Here is a 19,872-nt window from a genome sequence, read left to right on the forward strand (position 1 = left end):
CGAGAGAGAGAGAGAGAGAGAGAGAGAGAGAGAGAGAGAGAGAGAGAGGCTGGTGAGCTGGAGGAAGAGGAGACACAGGAACAGGGAGAGGAACAGGAGGAGGAGGAAGATTCAAGAGAGGCGCCTCCACCTCACTGCTGCCCCCTCGGGAAGGGCTCCCTGCTCCCACCGCCACGCGACAACTCAGGGCCGCTTTCTACAGCTGCACGCCTACTGGTAACAAAAACCAGTACAGTAGTGCAGTCACTGCACACCACCTCCCCTCACCCTTCCTCCCACCCTGACCTTGTTCCCAACTCTGTGCTTTCACACTGGAAGTCACATTTCCCACCTGGCATTGCTGAGCCAGCCCATGTGTTATCAGCCCCCCACAAGTGGCTGTCCCAGACACACATGGGCTAATTCAGCTCTCATTGTAGACAAATTACACACCTGTGAAGGCAGAGAATGTTAGCATACAGAACTGTAGCATAGCAACACTATCAGTATAACTTAAAATACAAACATGAGTAGCTTCCCAGGGTTTTTTCTCTGATAACCTGGCTTCCCCCTCTGGCCAAAGAGTGCAGAGAGTGACAGAAAACCAAGTCTGTATATGTCCTCCAACTCTACAGAAGTTTGTCAGCTGTCATTCCAGTTAAACCAAATGTTTCCTCAAAGGCACAATTGTTTCTAGCAGAGTCAACATGGTCTCCCAAGGAAAATGAAAACTTGCTTTTTCTCCTTGGTTATCCAGTAGCCTTTTTGAAGTGTTCTTTATTCACAATTATTTTTTACAGAAACTATCTATACTACTATTTATAATTCATATCTTGGCTCTCGGTATAGCTCACATATCTGTACGCAACAGTGATGCAAAGCTCATGCATGACAAGCACATACTTGCACATCAACTGACTATATGCATCTTTTGTCACAGCTGTGAATGTATAAATGCTGGAAGGATTATTTACAATAACTGGTTTGTTTGCAGACATTTAGGGGCAAATTTGATAACCTTTGATATTAACCTGAAACTTTGTTTTTTATCAAATATGATTTATTTTTTTTACCCCAAAGAAATTAGTTAAAATTCTTCTTTCTGAAACAATTTGACAAACCTGGACATATAATTTGAAGCATAACCAGATATTAGGAGATTCACTGATATTTAACATATGTAGGTTACTCCAAAAAAAAGGACCGATGCAGAAATCATACTCTTATAACCAGATGTTGTACATTATGTTTTTAAACCAATAATTACCATTGTCTGTTTAATATATTTTATTTCTTCAAAATGACAATGATAAATTGTCACATCATGTCTTGTTCTTTAGGTTTCCAAGTGGACTGCAAAACATAACAAACACCTAAATTAGTAGCTTTACTGTATGATTTCCAAAGACAATAGATATATAGATTAATAATACAATTAAATGTTACCTCAGCATGTAATTCTGGTTAATATTAGCACAAAAATAAACCACCATAAACTACACAGTCAGGGATATATCTTCTTTTCTTTTTTTTTACCACATGAGTGGTGTAATTTACATTTCACACTTCACTGCTACTCAGTGGTGTATTGGTAACTGAAGAAGTGTGGACTGTATCAATGTTCCTAATAAGCCCAGTAAATTATCTTATCATCTGTTAGCATTAACAGCTCAAATAAGCATGTGTATGGCAGGCCTTTGTATAAGTATATGGAGGGGGACCTCTGGTGGTATAGTTAAGTTATGCTTGCATCCACTGCTTGTTTCTCTTTTTTGCAAAGAAACTGACAGATATAAATGACATACACTACCACATAAATTAGGAATATGTACAACTTCTAGTCATAAGACTAGTTAAATAAATGTCTTTGCTGCAAATCCTAAAAGCTTCATCCAAACTTTGCAACGCCAGAAATTGTCTCTTTTGTGTTTATATAATCTAATCATTTTATATATAATACAGCACTCACAAGAATGAATGCGTCTCAATAATTCACTGAGATTGATGCAACCGCTTTTACCATCTACAACTCTAGAATTCAGCTAACATACCACATGTGTAAATAATCAAATGTATGTGCATGACATATTGTATTCCTGTTTTATCAGAAGGGCTTTTTAGGACCATCCTCACATGAGCCATTTACTCTTCAGAGTAAATCAACTTGACCTACATAAGCAGTCACATGCATCAAGGCTTAATTGTACATACTGTATATTCATTCAATATACAGATATTATTATTATTATTATTATCAAATTGCACAGAAACAACACAATGCTTACAGGAAGTAGAAGGGTTTTAGTCACAGTACACAATTATACTCAACACCTCAGAAAGCATGTGTTTATATATATATATGTCTCTTGCTCTCTTTTTACAATGATGCACTGCAGTTATTTAGGACCACCGTAAAGTTTGCTGACACCCACATTCATTTCTGAAGGACCAGGTTTGAGATACATAACTTCTACCTGATGAAACACAGAGAACACAGTATCTACTTTTGCTCGAAAAAATAGATATCAGCTCCCTCTATTTGCTTAATTTTTAATGCAGGAAATTTCTACGACAGGTGAATTATTCTTTAGGCCTCCAAAGCACAATTTTTTACAATTATCATTTCCTATTACGCTTCACTCGCCTAAATTCTGTATGCAATACAAAGTCTAGCATTGACGAGACACTAGCTGAGACTATCAAGGTATCTCCTCAGTTATGATGGGGTATAATTGCACTACTATCATTTATATGTCTGCTTTACGATGCAATAAATGCACTAAACGCTATGCTGTACCCACCTCCAATTATGAACAAGTTGTCGATGATGATGTCAACATTTCACCTGGTTTCTGCCAAGCCGACAATACAAATGATATCCAACAGTGTCTGATGATGATGTGTACAGGGTGCAACTTTTGTCTATAGCACATTTGAAAGAGGGGGTGAATAAAACACAACAACATTTAAGTAACATTTCTGTCTGTGGTGTTTTTATTTCTACATGGTGACTCATAACCACCAGCAGAGGGCAGAAGCGGTATGTATGTCAATGACATTGCCCCCCTGCACAAAGCAGGTCTATAATAAAAACGTTTTCCCAGTATGGTGTTGAAGAATTTGACTTGTCTGCACAGAGCCCTGACCTCAACCCTATCCAATACCTTTGAGATGAACGAACGCTAACTGTGTTCCAGACCTTCTCGCTCAGCAACGGTGCCCGACCTCACTCGTGCTTTTGTGGCTGAATGGGAGCAAATCCCTGCAGTCAGCTTTCAAAATCATGTTTAAAGCCCTAGAAGAGTGAAAGCAATTAAGCAGGTCAATGTCTGGAATGAGATGTTTGACATTAATAAGAATGAGTGTGATGTTTGGAGAGTCCACATACTTCTGGCCTCGGCAAACCTAAACTGGGATGTTGTGTTGGCGCCGCACAGCTTTATCAAATTTAGATGACAAGGAGAGGTTAGAAATAACCGAACACGTACGAGAACTGGGGACCTGTAACATGTTTCAAGTCTCTTTAATCAGTCCAAACATGCAACTTCAATCTGCTCAAGTTATTCATTGCTACACACGTGTGCCATTCATTTAGATTCAGCTTGCGCTCTATTCCGTACAGAGATCCATGATATTACCACCTCTATCTGGACATGATCATCATTTACCATCTGTCCACTCGTAATACCACGTTTCATCCTTTGGTAGCCGAATATCACTTCCCTCTTTGGTTGATCTCACATGAGTAGTTCTGAATTGCTGCTACGTGTCTAAGTCTCGAATAGTACGTGTGAAAGTCATCCTACAAATCCAGGATAACAACACCATCTGATGATGAGTTTGTGGCAGGAATATAAGGAAGTTTCCCATTTCGCATTTCTAACTGTCTGAGAATCTTGTGAGAAAAATAGTGACTCAGCTTTTGTCTGTTTTCCTGAAGGCCATGCGTAACCTACTATCACTCTCTCATTGTGTTGATGATAATTACCATCACTGTCACCAAATATACGGAGGTGTGATGGTGTAAGGCGTCAATGCTTCGTCCTGCCAGAAGTCAGCCACCCCCGTATCCTCCTTCTCATCCTCAAGTATCAGCAATATTGGAAGGTGTCACTTTATGCCTAATGATTATTCACAGCCACCTGTCTCTCCCTGTCCCGAGCTCTGTGGTGGTTACACAGGCATCCATGCATGCATTGCAGTTATTTTAGACGGGTTAGAGAGAGTTCATCATCTGGAACTTCTCTTCTCAACTGTTTCTGTGTACCTGTATTGAAGCTTTGTTAATACCACTCAGTAGCATAGCACAAAAGTCTGAGAAGTGTTTAGTGTTTGTAATACATTGATGTATTAAGTAAGGCTGCAACTTTGAAATCTCAGCATATTTCAGCCCTCTTTTCACCACATTATGTAATTACTGCGTGAAGCTGTCACTGTAAGGTTTCAGAAAATTCTAGAACAGTTTTAGGTCGCCATTATACCCAGGGCATAAGACAAAGGAGGAAAGCCATCAAATTCTAGAACCTACACTGAGAAAGGATTAATGCATTGCTATTTCATGAATAATAACAGAATACGATTTCTGTGAAATCACGTTTTATTTGCTAAATTAAAGTGAATTAGTTTCCTACCAGTTGAAGGCCCAGTGTGAAAACTTTAACAACTGTCTATATATTTACAAAAAAGGTTTTAACAATGTAGGCAATGCTGCTTCATTTATCAGAACGCTAACTAGTATAACATCAAAGGTGCAAGATGTGAGACTGGGAGCATTTCGATTGCCTCTCAACGGCTCTCAACAAGGCAACGCTTGTAGCTAACGGTGCTAACAGCGCTAACAGTACAAACTATGGCAAACAGTGTTAACCTGAGGGGGAGCCAGAGGTTGGGTGAGACGCTTCCACAACGACGCTGTAACCGCCGTATGAGAGCAGAGAAAAAAATATATATATTTCTATTTGTATCAAATTTAGCGAAACATGAAATAGTTTTGCAACGAAGTTCCTCTTTTTTGCGCCACATATTCTAAACGTTATCATTTCACATCATTCACTTAAAATATTGGTGTAAAAACGTGCTCTTCTCACAACGAAACACTGTGAATAAAGAGAGAAAGTGCAATTGGTTAAATATTTTTGTTGATGGAAATTAAACGCTAACAGCAATACAAAACATTGTCCCCACTGCATGCACACACAACCTACACAAGTCAGAGCTGTGTATGATGACAACAAGACATATTGGGCTGTAAAACACAGACAGATCCCAGCATGGGAGGTGAATGATACAGGCTGTTTGAGAACAAAGGCAAATTGGTTTTACCCACTGGGGCAAAAACAACGGCTTTGATTGGCAACAGTAAGCAAATTAGCCAGTAGGCTGCCAGACACAGGGGAAGGCAGCTAATTGACTTTTATCTTAATTGTCCTTTTCCTAACAATGAGATGCTGTTTCCATACAGTAATAACCTTCAGGGTGTGAAAGTCACCGTCTGTGTGTCTCTCCAGGGGTTTGACACGCACAAGACCTCTGAGTTGACCCTGTGGGCAGCCGATAGCTGGTCCCCTATCAGGGGGCCTCACACCATCCCACTGCAAGTCAACATGGTTCTATTATACTGAGCACAGGTCACACTGCCTTTTGATCAGCAAACATTCAATGAAACATTCTTTCAATCGGATATGTATCTGTTTTAGAAGACTGTCAGATTGACTGTAACCAGAAATGTTGAATTTAGGAGGAATTTGACCCGTTGTTTGGATTAAATTGACATGACTCTGTAGTGCAGATCAGAGCAAACTAATTAGTCCACTGTGGATTGGTCTATCAGTCCCATTGTCCTCAGCCAGTGTTATGGTATTGATCCAGCCAGTCAACAATCTAATCCATCAATCAGCAGCAGGCCAAGTGACAGAACCCACAGGTGACAAAAACAGAAGTCTGCAGTGTGTGACTGCTGCTGGCTGCTGCGTTTCATAAGCCCTAACAACTAAAGTTAAAAGAGTTTTACATTAAATGATGAAACTCCTCTTACAATGCAATCATGCACTGTACTCAGCGCACAGAATCTTTTATAAAATCCCTGTTTATAACGCAGCTGTTCTATCATCCTCGCCTTTGCTCTCTGGGAACAGCACTGAGAAGCCTGTGTAATGGTGAGCTCCTATTGGCTGATGCTCGTCTGTATAAAGACCCGCTGTGGCAAATTAAATCAGATCAACTGCGAGCATCCTCCGAGAACCACCGTCCTTGCTCGATCACACTGGCAGGATTTCTGTGTTGTATTGCTTCTTTATTTCAACATTTTCTGCAACAAACACTGGGTCATCACTGACACCATGAAGGAAAGGAGAAATACACAGCCGCTGGTGGTGAGGTGTAAACTGGTTCTTGTGGGAGACGTACAATGCGGAAAAACGGCGATGTTGCAAGTCCTGGCGAAGGATTGTTATCCAGAGGTATGTTCTAATGTGGCTCCTGTTAGTGACAAATTAACTAAACGCGTATGCACATACCGCTGTTCTGTAGTTTTGTTGATAACCAGAGCGCTAAGTTATCTTAAAATGATTAAATGTGGCAGAAAAAAAACGGTGCGCATGTTGCAGAGTCCGTTTTCATGCGCATTTTTTATAACATGTTGTCCTCTTGGTTTATTTGGCATGCATTTACCGTAATACCTTAAGGGGCATCAGTTGTTTTATCGCATAATCAATGGAATTGTATTCCTTACACATTAATGATTGTTTCATGTTATACTGCTGTGCGCAATATTTCTTGCAGCTGCAGTGATTAATGTGATTGATTGATTCGAAATGTATTCAAATTGAAAGGGGGGGAAAAAATGTTTTTTTTATTAGCCAGATTAGTTCCGTTACCTGTAGCTGACAGACATACGCCTCCACACTAATGGCACCATGCTGTTTATTGCTCCCCAGACCTATGTGCCCACGGTATTTGAAAACTACACAGCCTGTCTGGAGCTGGAGGAGCAACGAGTGGAACTCAGTCTGTGGGACACTTCAGGTACCTGATCACAATTTCTCTGTCTATCCGGCCTATCATGGCCTGCCATTCTGCCTGCAGCACTGAGGGAGACTATTAGGCAATGCGCAGTGAATGTGATGAGTGTCTGTCTCAGCTGCGTCTTAGAATATCTTCCGAGATATTCTTCTTTTGGTAGCATAGACATGTAATTGTTATAACCCTGTCCATTTTGGAATAAAGGAGATAATATGATTGTGGTGTTTGATTACATAAAGGCTAATGAGCAGGCCTTATACTCTTTGTTTTCATCCATCGCTGAGGCACAAAATGTGCACTTGTTGAACTGCAGAGTCTCAGTCATCTTTCATTTCTAAATGTCAGAAGATTAAATGTCCTGAAATATCACCTGATGCTTTTTACACATGGTAAGATAAAGGATTGACAGATCTACAAGTACTTTTCCGTGCCTAATATGTTTCACTGGAAACTAGGCATAGAGACAGGGATTATTGCGCTTCAATTGTTGTTAATGCTGACTTTGTGCATCATATGTTCATTTACACTCAGCATGAAAAAGAGGGTCAATGTGTCAGTGTGGATCTCCCCGGGGATCTGCTGTTCGGTGTATTGACCTGGATACTGTGAACACGGGTCTGCAGCACCTGTTTGATTCCCTTCATGCTCACTGCACAACAATTTCTCTTTCAGCCCATTTATCCCTCTCCATCCACGCTAGAGCCGGATGTATCACTACGTCACTGTGGCTGAGCAAGTTGGCTTGTGTGGCTTTTTGTGCATACGTGTGTCTGTGTGCAACAAATCCTTTATGTAACAGACCCACTTGTGTGAGATGATGCAGTATTCACTGTGTTCTCGCTGCCCCCCCCCCCCCCCACATTATCCAAAAGCGGCAGGGAAAAAGTGAGTGTAATTCCCTCCCCAGACCAAATCCTGCTTTTTAATCCCAGACTGTGGACTTTTGGTCTGGCCAGCAGGAATGGGCCTGGTGCCGGGGTTGATGGGCAAACAGAGAGACATCCTGTTGGGCAGGAAGGTTTTCTGGAGCAGACAGACAGGAGGCAGCTCAGAAACTCTGGTGACCTGCATTTGCCTCCATATGCTGCTGCGGGTCACCCACTAGAACAGCATGATGCAGGGGATTAAGACTCTGAATAGGTCCACTGGGCCACCCCTTCTGACTTTCTCTTTCTCTCTTTCTTTTCTTCTTCGTTCTTTCACTTGTATGTGGAGCTTTTCTGTTTCAGTCTACACTTTTCTCCTGCCCATCTTTCACTGTATTAACTCTTTTCTTCCCTCTGTTCACCCCTTTCTCTGTCTTTTCCTCGTTACCCATGCACAGTCCAAAATTGCACTGGTTAGTTTGTGGCTAATTTGCATCACAGGGAAACAATGAATATACACAGTAATAAAGCTAATGTAACTTACAGACAGTTGTGAATTACACGGTTAAATTGGCCACAAAAGGCATCACATAAAGTTATTCATGGTGATTTGAATATTTTTATTTGCAACACACTTTAGGTTTGATTTAAATAATGAATTTGCACTCTCTTGCCTCCAGTGAGAACAGAACTTAAATCACATCTCCTCCCTATCATTTGTTATAGATGACTCTCGTGTATCTCATGTCAGGCTGCAGGTAACGGACGACACCCACAGGGGCTATTTGTTGGCCACACCATACAGTTTCTTATTCTTACTGTAATTTGGTCTAATTGCGTGGAGTTGTGCTGCTGCAGCCCTACCCCACTGAGAGGGTCCTCTCATTATCCTGACTCCCCTTCATTGATTGGACTGACCTCATCACTACCTCCACATGGCAGGCAGCTCCTTCTCCCAGCCCCGCCATGGATTTACAGGCCAAAATCAATCCACCGGTTTTAATCAGCCCGGTCCGATCGGACATGTGGGGGGAGAGACAAAGAGGAGAAGGCGAACATCATCCACTGGGTATAACTCATGAATAGTGAACAATGAAAGTCGTTATGGTGTTAGTGGGTAATAAATTTCAGGTTGAATGGTCTTGCTGATAAAGCCTTTGCGTTTTAGAAGATATTGTATATACACTGTAATCATTTATTGTATGATTAATGAATGAGACACATTTGTAATGAACCCAATATCCATTTAAGCTGATGAACCCATCTGTATGATTGTAAAAGAGAGGCATTGTTAAATGACAATTATCAAGTTAATGGATTACCATGATAGTTGTCTATTAACAATTAAATGTTAGAATTGAAATTTGAAATTACTGATTGTATATACGCCTAATGGCTTGTTATTAGTAATTTAGGGTTCAGTCTGTTTTAAGGCTGCAACCATTTTATTGGTATTTTTCCATTAGGAAATGAAATGATTAAACAATGCATCAAATCACTTAATTGACTCAACGTTTCAGCACTAGTTCAGTTTTTAATTAGAATAAAGGTTAAGGTAAACTAATCTAGGCAGATGAATTCTATACAACAGGCTGAATGAACTGATTGTTACAAGAATACAAATTTTAACAACTCAATTTTTTTCCTCTGAGGCTCTGATTATGGCTTCATGAAAGATTACTAGCAGAATACACTTTTAATTCAATGCATGTCATGGCTTTACATCTTTCAAACCATCTGTTGTTGGAGCCGACTTCAAAATCCAGAGTGGGATGAGCTTTGACAATGTCAAGTTACAAAGTAAAGCTTGTTAACAGCTCAACGTGGTGATGCTCAGGGACAAAGGGCCGTCCCCCCCTCTCCCTGCAGGGGTCTTCAGAAGTGATTCTGACTGGCTCTGGCATGTGAAACCAGGGAACAACTGTCTGACGCAATGTAGTGTGTTTTTTGGCCTGGCTGTGAAGTCCGTAGTTATCAGCTGCAGCAGCAGCAGCAGCTTCCCAGTCGGCTGAGTGTGGGTGGAGGGGCAGGGCTACTCTCATCCCCAAATCTGTGAGTCATCCCATCACTGGATCATTACTCTGTCTGACCCCTGCATTCTCACTGAAGAGGAGTCTGCTAATGATGAAGATAGGCTATGTTGCTCAGTTGATTTAGCACACATGCACAAAAATACCCTCACAGTCTCACTCATGCACACACAGAAAAAGCAGATCCTCCCCTCCCCCACCTGTACGCTCAAACACAAGGCCCGTCGTCTAGGCCTGCGAAGCCTACTTCTGCTCTGGCCCAATTTCCACCTCGACACTTAGCTCTGGGCACCGCACCACCAAGACGGATGGAGTTGAGCTCAGCTGCAGAAGTTTGGTTATGCTCTTGTCTTTTCCTTCAATTCCCCAGTTAGTCAGCCTCACTCTCCATGTTTCATGCCTCAGAAACTCTCCATCTGTTGTCGAGGCATGCTGTTGAGAAAAGGGAAGCATTTGGAGCAGGCTCTGCATGTGTGTTGATCTAGCCAAGCCATTCTTTGGGTTGTTGCAATGGAGAGAAGGAGGGAAGAGAGGGAAAGCGACAGAGACTGGTACTCTGTGATATCAGACTGCAGGGGGTGAAGGATTAATGGCATAGGAGGGCTCTTTGTGATCTACCTCAGTAGGCTACACTCCTGCTTTCCCTCCTCTCTTCCTCCTGGCTTTTCCTTGACACAATAGAAACAACTGTTTCTTCTAGGATTAGAAACTGGGTCTTGGAGTGTCTGGAGAGTGCCGCTAAGGCTGCTACTGCACCCAAACAGCATGTTGTGGAGCTTCAAATACTTAATATTTACACATTCATATAATTTTTTATTTAATTCCTTTGGAGGTAGGATACATATGCCCACGGAATCCTGCATCCTTTATGCAAAAATTGATTTCTTTGAAGAAAAAAACATCCTCGACATTCCCTCCATCTCCCCTCCCTCTTGACAGGGTAACTCATTTGTCAGCTTTCATTTCAAAGGGTCTTGGACCCCCTGTGCAGCTTTCTATCGACTGCTGCATTTAGATCAGTGGCCATTTAATGCAGAATCACACCAGGTTCCTGGCTGTGTGATAACCTCCTGAGGGTGATTGAGAAGATTTATAGAGCGCTCTGCCTCTGATTCTCCTATGAGACACCTTAGAGTCCCCACACACATACACACACTCATCCTAGTGGTGCTAATTGTTCTGATTTTAATGTGTGTCAATTTTCACAGTCAGCAAACGCAAAGTTGTCTCACAGATGAGCGTGTATTTTCAACTCAGCCCGAGGTGTAAACGGTGTTAGGGCAATAATGTAATTTGCATTCTTAAGGTGTTGAAGTCTGTAAAAATACAGCCGTAGCAAATCATTTAGTTTAATCACAACGTTTCAGTTAATTTGCTACTTAACAGTATAGTATTTTTTCTATCCAAAGGCTTAGAAACAGAGTTTTAATACAACAAGTCCCTTTGTTCCTCTGCTGCGATGTTTACTTTCTTCAGGACATTGAGCCCTGAGGAATTTCATCGCAGCTTGTCATTATTCCACTCACAGCGCCCGGCAGCTGGCAAATTCAGTTTTTCCCTTTGATAATGTGGAAAATCATTAAGTATTCATGAAACTGATCTGAATGCACACATCCATGTTGTGTGTGCTTGTTCATATGTTTCCTTCTGATGCATTGTTTTCTGCGCTGTAAATCAATTAGGATGGTTGTGTAATATCTAACGGTAATTACACAGACGGCTTTTGTCATCTGTGGCTATAAGAGGAACGCTGAATCCCTTTTGGGATTCACACAGAGCCTAAAGTAAACATGTTAATCCGATTGAGCAGTTCCTCTTCTGTTTCATCTGATCACAAACCTCTGGCTGCTGCCAAACCTAAATAGTGAGTCTGTGTGTCATCAGGTGTGGTTTCGTGTCTTTGTGTGTGACGGATGTATGTCTGTGGTCCCCAACTCTGTTGCAGAGCAGAGGAATGTCCCCAACAGGAGGTGGGTGGGCAGTTTGCGGTGTAAAGTGATTGATTGGCAGTTAAAGCGAGCCTTTATGGTGGGGTGGGAGGAATGCCTGATGTAGATGGTGGATTCCAAGGCTGTTGCTGTGGTAACAGAGGGACTGAAGGTATTGCGCGCTGAGCAGACGATTTTTGGGGGGTGGTGGGTGGTTTACTTAAGGATTCTGAGCATGAGTGGGAGCGTCTGCCTGCCCCGAGCCCACCGTTCCACTTGCGTAATCTACTGCAAGAGGAGATCAATGAGGATTTAGGGCTCGATTGTCATCTTCTCTCCCTCTGAAATGCCAGCAGAGGATATAGGAGCAGAGGAAAGAGCAGTTTCAGGGGCAGCAAAGTGAGGCTCAGCAGGAGAAGTGATGCCGATTGCACATAATCCCTGCAGCTCCCTCATTCTGCCTCTGCCACTCTGCTGCTCGATCACCCTTTTTGCACAGCAATCGATTCCGGAAACAATCTCTAGTTAAAATGAATTACTCATTTACTCTTAATTAAGCATTTTACAAAGCAAATTTTATCTCGATCCTTGTGCCTTTGATATGAAAATATGCCTTTTAATGTGGCACCAGAAAAGAGCGGTGAACTGCAAGTCTGACCCCAAAGTTTTAAAAATATCAAAAGGCCTTTCTCCATCAAACACTCAGGAACAATACAAGTTAAAGAGAAACAAAGAATAGAAGTGTGCTACCATTTCACCATGAAAATTAAAGGAGGACCTTTGGCAATATTTTAAAATGGCTGCAGTGCAATATTCTTCTGAAACGTTTGTCTCACATATCAGCAATATTCAGCACTGCACTCATTCTGCTTCAAGTCCCTGTGGTCAAAAGGGGCTGCACTGAAGGCATTGATGGCACATGGAGCAACTTGAAATCAGATGCCTGCGTGTGTTTTTATAGTTTGTCTTGTCATTTATCCACGTTTGTAATGTTTTCTGTTTTCTGCCCTCTAAGGTTCTCCATACTACGACAACGTGAGGCCCCTGTGCTACAGTGATTCAGATGCAGTTTTGCTGTGTTTTGACATCAGCCGTCCTGACACTGTGGACAACAGTCTGAAGAAGGTAATGTCTTCAGTACTTTACGTTAAAGTGATATTTCACCGATGTGTACCGTTGTACTTAATATCCACAATTCCCTCAGATTTAGCCTGCTTTCATCAGAGCATACCTTACGACAGGTGATTATTTACTGTGGCAAAATGGAGCCACTGAACTGACTGTCCTTTGCTGTCCACAGTGGAAAACTGAGATCCTGGACTTCTGTCCGAGCACACGGATCCTGCTCATTGGCTGTAAGACCGACCTGCGCACAGATGTCTGCACGCTGATGGAGCTGTCCAATCAGAAACAGACTCCCATTACCTATGAGCAGGTGAGACAAAAGAAGTAACACAAAGAGTTTTTCAGGAATATAATATAGTCAACGTCGGACTAAAAGCAGTCACAAAACATGTATGACAACCACACTTAAATAGTACACTTACTTAACTTTTCATGTTGAGGCTTTATTTGTGTCAGGAACCTATGGATATTGATATACATCACATCTTGCATAGCAGTACACTTCCACAGGAGCAGTTATTTCCAGCTGGCATTCTCGTTTTTTTAATTTCACAGCCATTTTATGAGCTTTCAGGGCATTTCTTCCTGAAGACCACACTACATCGTGACCCTGGTGCAAATAGAAAACAATGAAAATGTATTAAAGGACATTATGAACAGCACCCTTCATCATTCATCACATATATTGCAGGGTTCTGCTATGGCCAAGCAGCTGGGTGCAGAAGCTTACCTGGAGTGCTCAGCGTTCACCTCGGAGAAAAGCATCCACAGCGTATTCCGCACCGCAGCGATGGCCTGCATCAACAAGCTGCAGCCTCTCCCGAAGCCAAGCCCCACCCGCCGCCTGTCCAAAAGACTTCTCCACCTGCCCAGCAAGTCGGATTTGCTCTCCTCCACCTTCAAGAAGGAGAAGACCAAGAGCTGCTCTGTCATGTGAGTGGAGACCTCCTGGGTTACAGTCCTCACATGCAACCCCCAGCCCCTGCCTCTTTGGTCTCGGGGAAGGGGGGGTGGGCATGATGGTTTTATCAGGGCTTCCTGCTGAATCCTTCCCTCACCCCCCCGAAAACCAAACACCCCTCAGAAGAGGTGGACACTTCGCTGTCCACTTGCTCCTGAACCTTTTAGCGCACATCCATCTTTTTTTCCACTACTGTTTATCTTGCTTTCAGAGACACAATATCAGTCAAGGTTTGATCATCAAGCTATCATTTCTTTCACCTGTAAACAGTATGCAACTACAATGGTGTTACATCTATATGATTTTACTATCTCTAGGCACATGTTGATTTTGTCCAAATTGGAAATGTGCAACGTGTGACGTTTAATCTTGTGATGTAAATGCCTCTCAGACAATTCAATGGATATTTTTCTAAGTACAAAAATAAATCTAGCATGAAACCGTCAGGAACTAGCAGCATCCTGTACCTCCCTCTTAGTAAGGTGTGTGAGGTGTGAAATAGCTTGTTGCTGGTGTCCCCATTTAGGCCTGTGAAAGCACAGAGATGTAGGGGGAGTAGTGGGACAAACCACAGTGAGAGCTATTACATAGAGAGCTGTTCTCGTTGTCTCAGTGGTGATGAGTGCAGGGATAAGAGCTGTGAGCACAGGCTGCTGTGCAGACAGCAGTCTATACCATTTCAACCTGCATGGATTGTTAATGCATGGTTGTGTAGCTCTGGACAGCGCTGCTCCAAAGGCTTTCAGTGCTGAAGAGGGTCTGTGTATACAACACAACTGCAGAAATGAGGAAACGCAAAGAAAAAAAAAAAAAAGTGTTTAGTTGGGCTTTCGGTATCTCTGCCGTCACAGCTGTAGTCTATTTTGAAACACTGTTTTCGTAATGGCACAGACACATTTAAAATGATGAGAAAGGATGCTTTTATATAAAAAGCATAAAAGCAGTTCAATGCAGAGCTGTGGAGTGATATTTATGAAGCTGTGGCTGGTTAATGATGCCAGTCAAAGTGTTATGAGGCATTTTTAAAAGCATAGGATGACACTAACTAAGTCAGGCCGACTGCTAATGGGAAAATCTGGTTTGCAGTTTCAAACATTGTTCGGAAAAGATTTGTAGCATTGCGTTGTTGACAGTTTTTCAACAATTCACAAATGGTATGCAGTTTTGAAAAATGCCTTTCATATCCCGGAAGTCAATGTGATATTTTGACTACTGTAATAAACCTGTGGATTTCTCTCGTTTGCAACAATCCAATGTAGCACTCCCAACCTGACTCTACTCTTCCAAGATGACTAGTATTGTGTCGTACACTCCTGTTAATCCATTTACCTTCAATAAGCAGCACTTACTGTAGGTTACGGCAACTACGAAGCAAAAATTGGACCCTTTTCAGAGCTTAAATCTTTGGCTTCATGGTTATGTGTGTGCAGCATTGATCTCTGTGCTTCTAACCATAAAGCAATAATGATTTAAGTGTGTGTGATGCAAGATAACCTGTGCGGCAATAAAGATGCAGCTTTGTGATTACTGTCATGCTATAGCGCTCCATGGACATCCATGATATAGACTGAAACCATCTCTGCTGTATAAAGAGGCTGCTGCTCTGTGTTTGCCCCTCCTCCTCCGTGTTAGTAGCCACTGGTATATAGAATAATCAATGACAATGTCCTACTGTGAAATAGATTGGTGTATGTGAATAAGAGGGAACAACGCTCTTTGAGTTGGAGATGCTAAAATATGCTGTCAATTTTTACATAATCATAATAAAAAAAGTGTTGAGGCAGCGGGACTTAAATTAACTCCTTGAGTGAGTTGACAATATATACTTAAAAAATTGGAAATCTACTTAAAAAGTCTATAAATCAACTTGTAAAAAGGGCTAGTGCGTGGAGGGAAACAATAAATGATGTGAGGGGAACAAGTAATTAAAAGGCACAGGCTGGCCCTGTCCAAAGAAAGCTATTTTTCCATTCTTTGTTTATCTGGTTAATGTGTATTTTTCATTTCTTTTTGGTATTTAAAAGCATGATGTGAGTCCCGGTGTTGTTTTAGAAATATCTCTCAGAGATGGTTGTAGCGTTTTCATGGAGCTGTGGACTTTCCCCGGTACTCGGAGGAACTTAAAGTGGTGATTTGCACAAAGGCTTCCAGTTCATGTTCACACACCAAATTCCTCAGCATTGCCTAGCAACAATTCAGCATAGGAAACATAGACCGGCTCTCGGGTTGGTTGTGTGGACAGAGAGGGTTAGCTCACAAGGAGACATCGCCACATCCATTATTACAGCGTCCGTTATGCATTTATTGCCAGGCTTGTTTAAAAAAAACAAAAAACATTTCTTGATATTTTTCTTTGGGTTAGGGAGCTGATGCCAGGCCTTCTGAAGATGGGATAGATGGGCGGCTCACGGACCATGTCAGTTAATATGCAGCCTTTGTGTTGTAGTCAGTGTGTGGTACAATGGTGCAGTCAAACTCCTAAGCATGTCCTATTAAAGTTGTATGATTGTACATACCGTCTCTTGTTTTATAATCATTGTAAGACATCTTCAAGGATGTCAAATCAAAATATTGTCGGTGATGTGAATATTTAATTGGTAGCTATTTTTGCCTTTTTTTATTGACATGTACATTTGTTTAAAATCTATTTTGGAAATTTGACTTTTTTCCCTTTTTGTTTTTGTTTTTTTTGCTGTGTTGAATAAAGCTTGCCCTGTCCGGCACCCTTGAATTGTTATTCTCCTGTCATTTGAAACTTGAATCGTTAACAATTCATTACTTCACTCTCTGTGATGATATGCTTTACAGTATCAGTTTCACAGTGTTGACTTAAATAATCTGAATAAGAATTCAAATTGTTACTCAAGATAAACTCCTAATAAAACCGCAAGTGGTGAGATTAATTATGTATTTGTATATCAACTATTTTCTAAATAAATTCATACATAAAAAAAATATTATTTATCTATACCCACTGTTAAGTTAAGTGTTGAGTGAACCCAGAATGCAGCACGCAGACTCTGAAAGCAGATTAAAAGGTTTATTGCAAAACTCTTCTTTCTGAATAGAGATAATGGCAAACGAGCAAGGCAGAGGGTAAGTGGTCCGGGGGCTGAACAGACGGGAACGGGGGCTGGGTTTGACAACAGAGAGAGCGAACAGGCAGGCAAGAGATTGGAAATCCTGAATAGCTGACAGGCAGGCAGAGATCTTAGTGCAAGGACACAGATGATGAAGTCAAAGACAAAAAAACAAAACAGGGACTCTCACAAGAACTACTTTGGTCCAAGACCGTAGCTTCGACTGTGGTAGACGTAACAATCTGGCCAAGACTGAGAGGAAAGCCAGAACTGATATACTGCAGCAGTTGATTAGGTGATTAGACTCAGGTGTGCCAGCTGCCACAGCTCAGGAAAAGGAGTAACCAAACCATCACACAGACACACACAGGGAGACCACAGGAGACAAGAGGGCAGGGAAAACATGGCATGACACTCTATAAATTCAAAGTAGTATCCCTCTTATTTCATCTTTTTTCACAGTTTGATTCCATGAAATGTTCAAATACAGTATTTTGCATTTGACTGTTGAGATGCCTCTGACTGAAACATACCTTTGACGTCCATCCAGTTACCATCAGGTGTTTTAAACATTGGTATGAGATACTGATTTTGAAACTTAAGTCAAAACTGGCACATTGATCAAAAAGCCTTAAACATAGTTTTAAAATGTAATAATGATGCCCATCTAGTTTAAACCCTCCTGTCATTTATCTGATCACATACTTCTGAAAGTGTTGAAATGAAAGTGAACAGAATTCTCCAGTAGTGTATCACTTCAATCATCTCTGTAGGAAGTGAGGTGCTTATCTTTTCCACTCCATCAGTGCTAATAATTGTTTAACAGGCTCTGTGTCACCCCACGCATGCAGAGCATGTCTCAGTAAGGATAGAACTAATTTAAATCAAGATGGATGGGGGATTACTTCATCCCTAAACTAAGATCATAGTCGTTGATTATCAGGGAGTTATTATCACAGACTGAGAAAGAAAAATGTGTCATTCGGAGGTGTACCTGCGAAATGATTAACAGCATAATAAGCATAAGGAGGAAAGTTTTGATAGCACCTACAAAGTAAAATACATCCTTTGATCAATAGATAGATCGATAGATAGATAGATCGATAGATAGACAGATAGGAATCATCCTTACAGGTTGTTGGAAATCATCACAGCTTCTCCTTCTCTACTAAAGATGCACATGGCTGCTGCTCTCATCTGTCTTCAAACCCGCCACATCTGGTCGCTGCCATCTGCAGAGGTGTCTAAAACTGGCCTGGTGCCACAGAATGTGGCAGAGGTGCCAACGAGCACATGTGCCCTCACATTGCCTCGTCTTCGGTATATGGAACAACATTATCATGCATTTGGAGTCGTGTTTCCGTCCACCTGATGAATTGAAGTCCAATATTCACTCTACTTTTATCTCTATTTTAGTCTCCACCAAGTCCTCCACCATGTTTATCAGCTAGTCACTGTGTCTGTCTGTTTTTAGTGATGAGCAGGTAGTGTACAGTGGGATTTTTGAGTTTTTTTTGTTGAAAACAGCTTCCTGCTGTCAGAGGCCAATAACAGTAACGTTGCTGTAACATTAAAACAATGAGCTGAGAAACATTGAAATGCTCAGTAGTAGAAGGCAACTGCAGTGTTGAGTGACAATTATCTGTAGGACAAAAGTATTAATAACAGCTTTAATGCACATATACTTTTTCACCAAAAGATTTCTTTTTTTTCTGTTTTTGGGGACCATTGTTGCAACCGCAATTGACATTGCAAGAATCCAGCTAGCAGCAAGTTCAGGGTTCTTGCTGCTTATACTGAAAAAAAAAAGAAAGAATCCTGCTTCTAAAAACAAAATGAATCATGGGATGTCAGTTTGGCAGATGCTGAAGGACCTGAGGTAGAGGCTGACATTGTACACATGCAGCCACACACACTGGGTGTGAGGACATGTAAATGGGCCACATACGCTGTTAGTCGTAGTAAATTAGGCCAACATCTGGACAGGCACAGAGAGTTCAATTGCCCACTCAGCTGTGGCTTGTACCTCGAGGACTCGGTTAAAGAGAAGTGGCATCATGGCACAGTCCAGTGAGTTCAACCCTGCCATTTTGTTAAGGCTTTGCCATACACAGCCACCTTAGAAATGTTCTTTGTCTCCTATACAAACAGGGGGTCATTTTGACTGAGGATTACTGTGTTGCCATAGACAAAAGCAGGAGAGGGAGGGTATTTTACCCACACAAAGCCAATTTAATGGGCTGTAAAACACAGTGGATTAATTCTGATTCACACACATGTCTGACTAATCAGAATATCAATCCACATCACAAAATTAAATTCATAAAAGTGCTCACATCATTATCTCTCTGGTGAAATTAAAAATCTAGATTGATGATGGACGATGCACCAACAGGCATTCTCCTATTCGTTGTGGTTATAGTGATTGTGTTCTAGTTCAAAAGTATGCGCGACCAAAACACAAATAGGATTTAGACCTGACAACGTAGCACAATGAGTCAGTGTTCAAGCCGGACTGGAGAGTTTTTCTGCGGGTCTGGATGGTGGTGTACAAAGGGTGATCTGAGGCAGCACTGAGTGGACAGCCCTCAGTGCTGTTGTGCACTATTTACAGCATGTTCCGAGTCCTCACATAACTCTCTGCAAGGACGCGACATCCCAACAAGCACGTTCCAGAAGTAACCTGTCACTTTATGTTTCTGTTTTTGTGTGCAGGCAGATTCAACTCCTCCCTGTTGCCATCTTGAAAAATAAAAAACAGCGCTATTTGTGCAGATGTGTGCTAATCTTTGATTACTGATGAGGTGTGATGAGGTGTTGAGTCCTGCAGTGTGTGCTCTCTCTCTCTCTCTCTCTCTCTCTCTCTCTCTCTCTCTCTCTCTC

At 41.6% G+C, this 19,872-nt stretch overlaps 1 protein-coding gene across 1 annotated transcript; it reads left to right on the forward strand.

Annotated features, from left to right (window-relative positions):
* The first annotated feature begins 6,182 nt into the window (after nt 1-6,182).
* On the forward strand, nt 6,183-14,341 carry rnd1b (Rho family GTPase 1b). Its single transcript, XM_031845507.1, has 5 exons — nt 6,183-6,437; nt 6,915-7,002; nt 12,839-12,948; nt 13,124-13,258; nt 13,640-14,341. The coding sequence occupies exons 1-5, from the start codon at nt 6,318-6,320 to the stop codon at nt 13,883-13,885; spliced, it is 699 nt and encodes a 232-aa protein (XP_031701367.1). The 5' UTR covers nt 6,183-6,317; the 3' UTR covers nt 13,886-14,341.
* Nucleotides 14,342-19,872: the final 5,531 nt, after the last annotated feature.

This window comes from Anarrhichthys ocellatus, unplaced genomic scaffold, assembly GCF_004355925.1.
Source record: "Anarrhichthys ocellatus isolate YVR2014 unplaced genomic scaffold, GSC_Weel_1.0 scaffold5, whole genome shotgun sequence".
Lineage (NCBI taxonomy): Eukaryota > Metazoa > Chordata > Actinopteri > Perciformes > Anarhichadidae > Anarrhichthys > Anarrhichthys ocellatus.

What these genes read in the sequence shown, in the direction of transcription:
- rnd1b (XM_031845507.1), top strand. Translation starts at nt 6,318, where the DNA reads ATGAAGGAAAGGAGAAATACACAGCCGCTGGTGGTGAGGTGTAAACTG. An exon ending in CGAAGGATTGTTATCCAGAG is followed by an intron (nt 6,438 to 6,914) that starts GTATGTTCTAAT and finishes ATTGCTCCCCAG; the next exon opens with ACCTATGTGCCCACGGTATT. An exon ending in TGGACAACAGTCTGAAGAAG is followed by an intron (nt 12,949 to 13,123) that starts GTAATGTCTTCA and finishes TGCTGTCCACAG; the next exon opens with TGGAAAACTGAGATCCTGGA.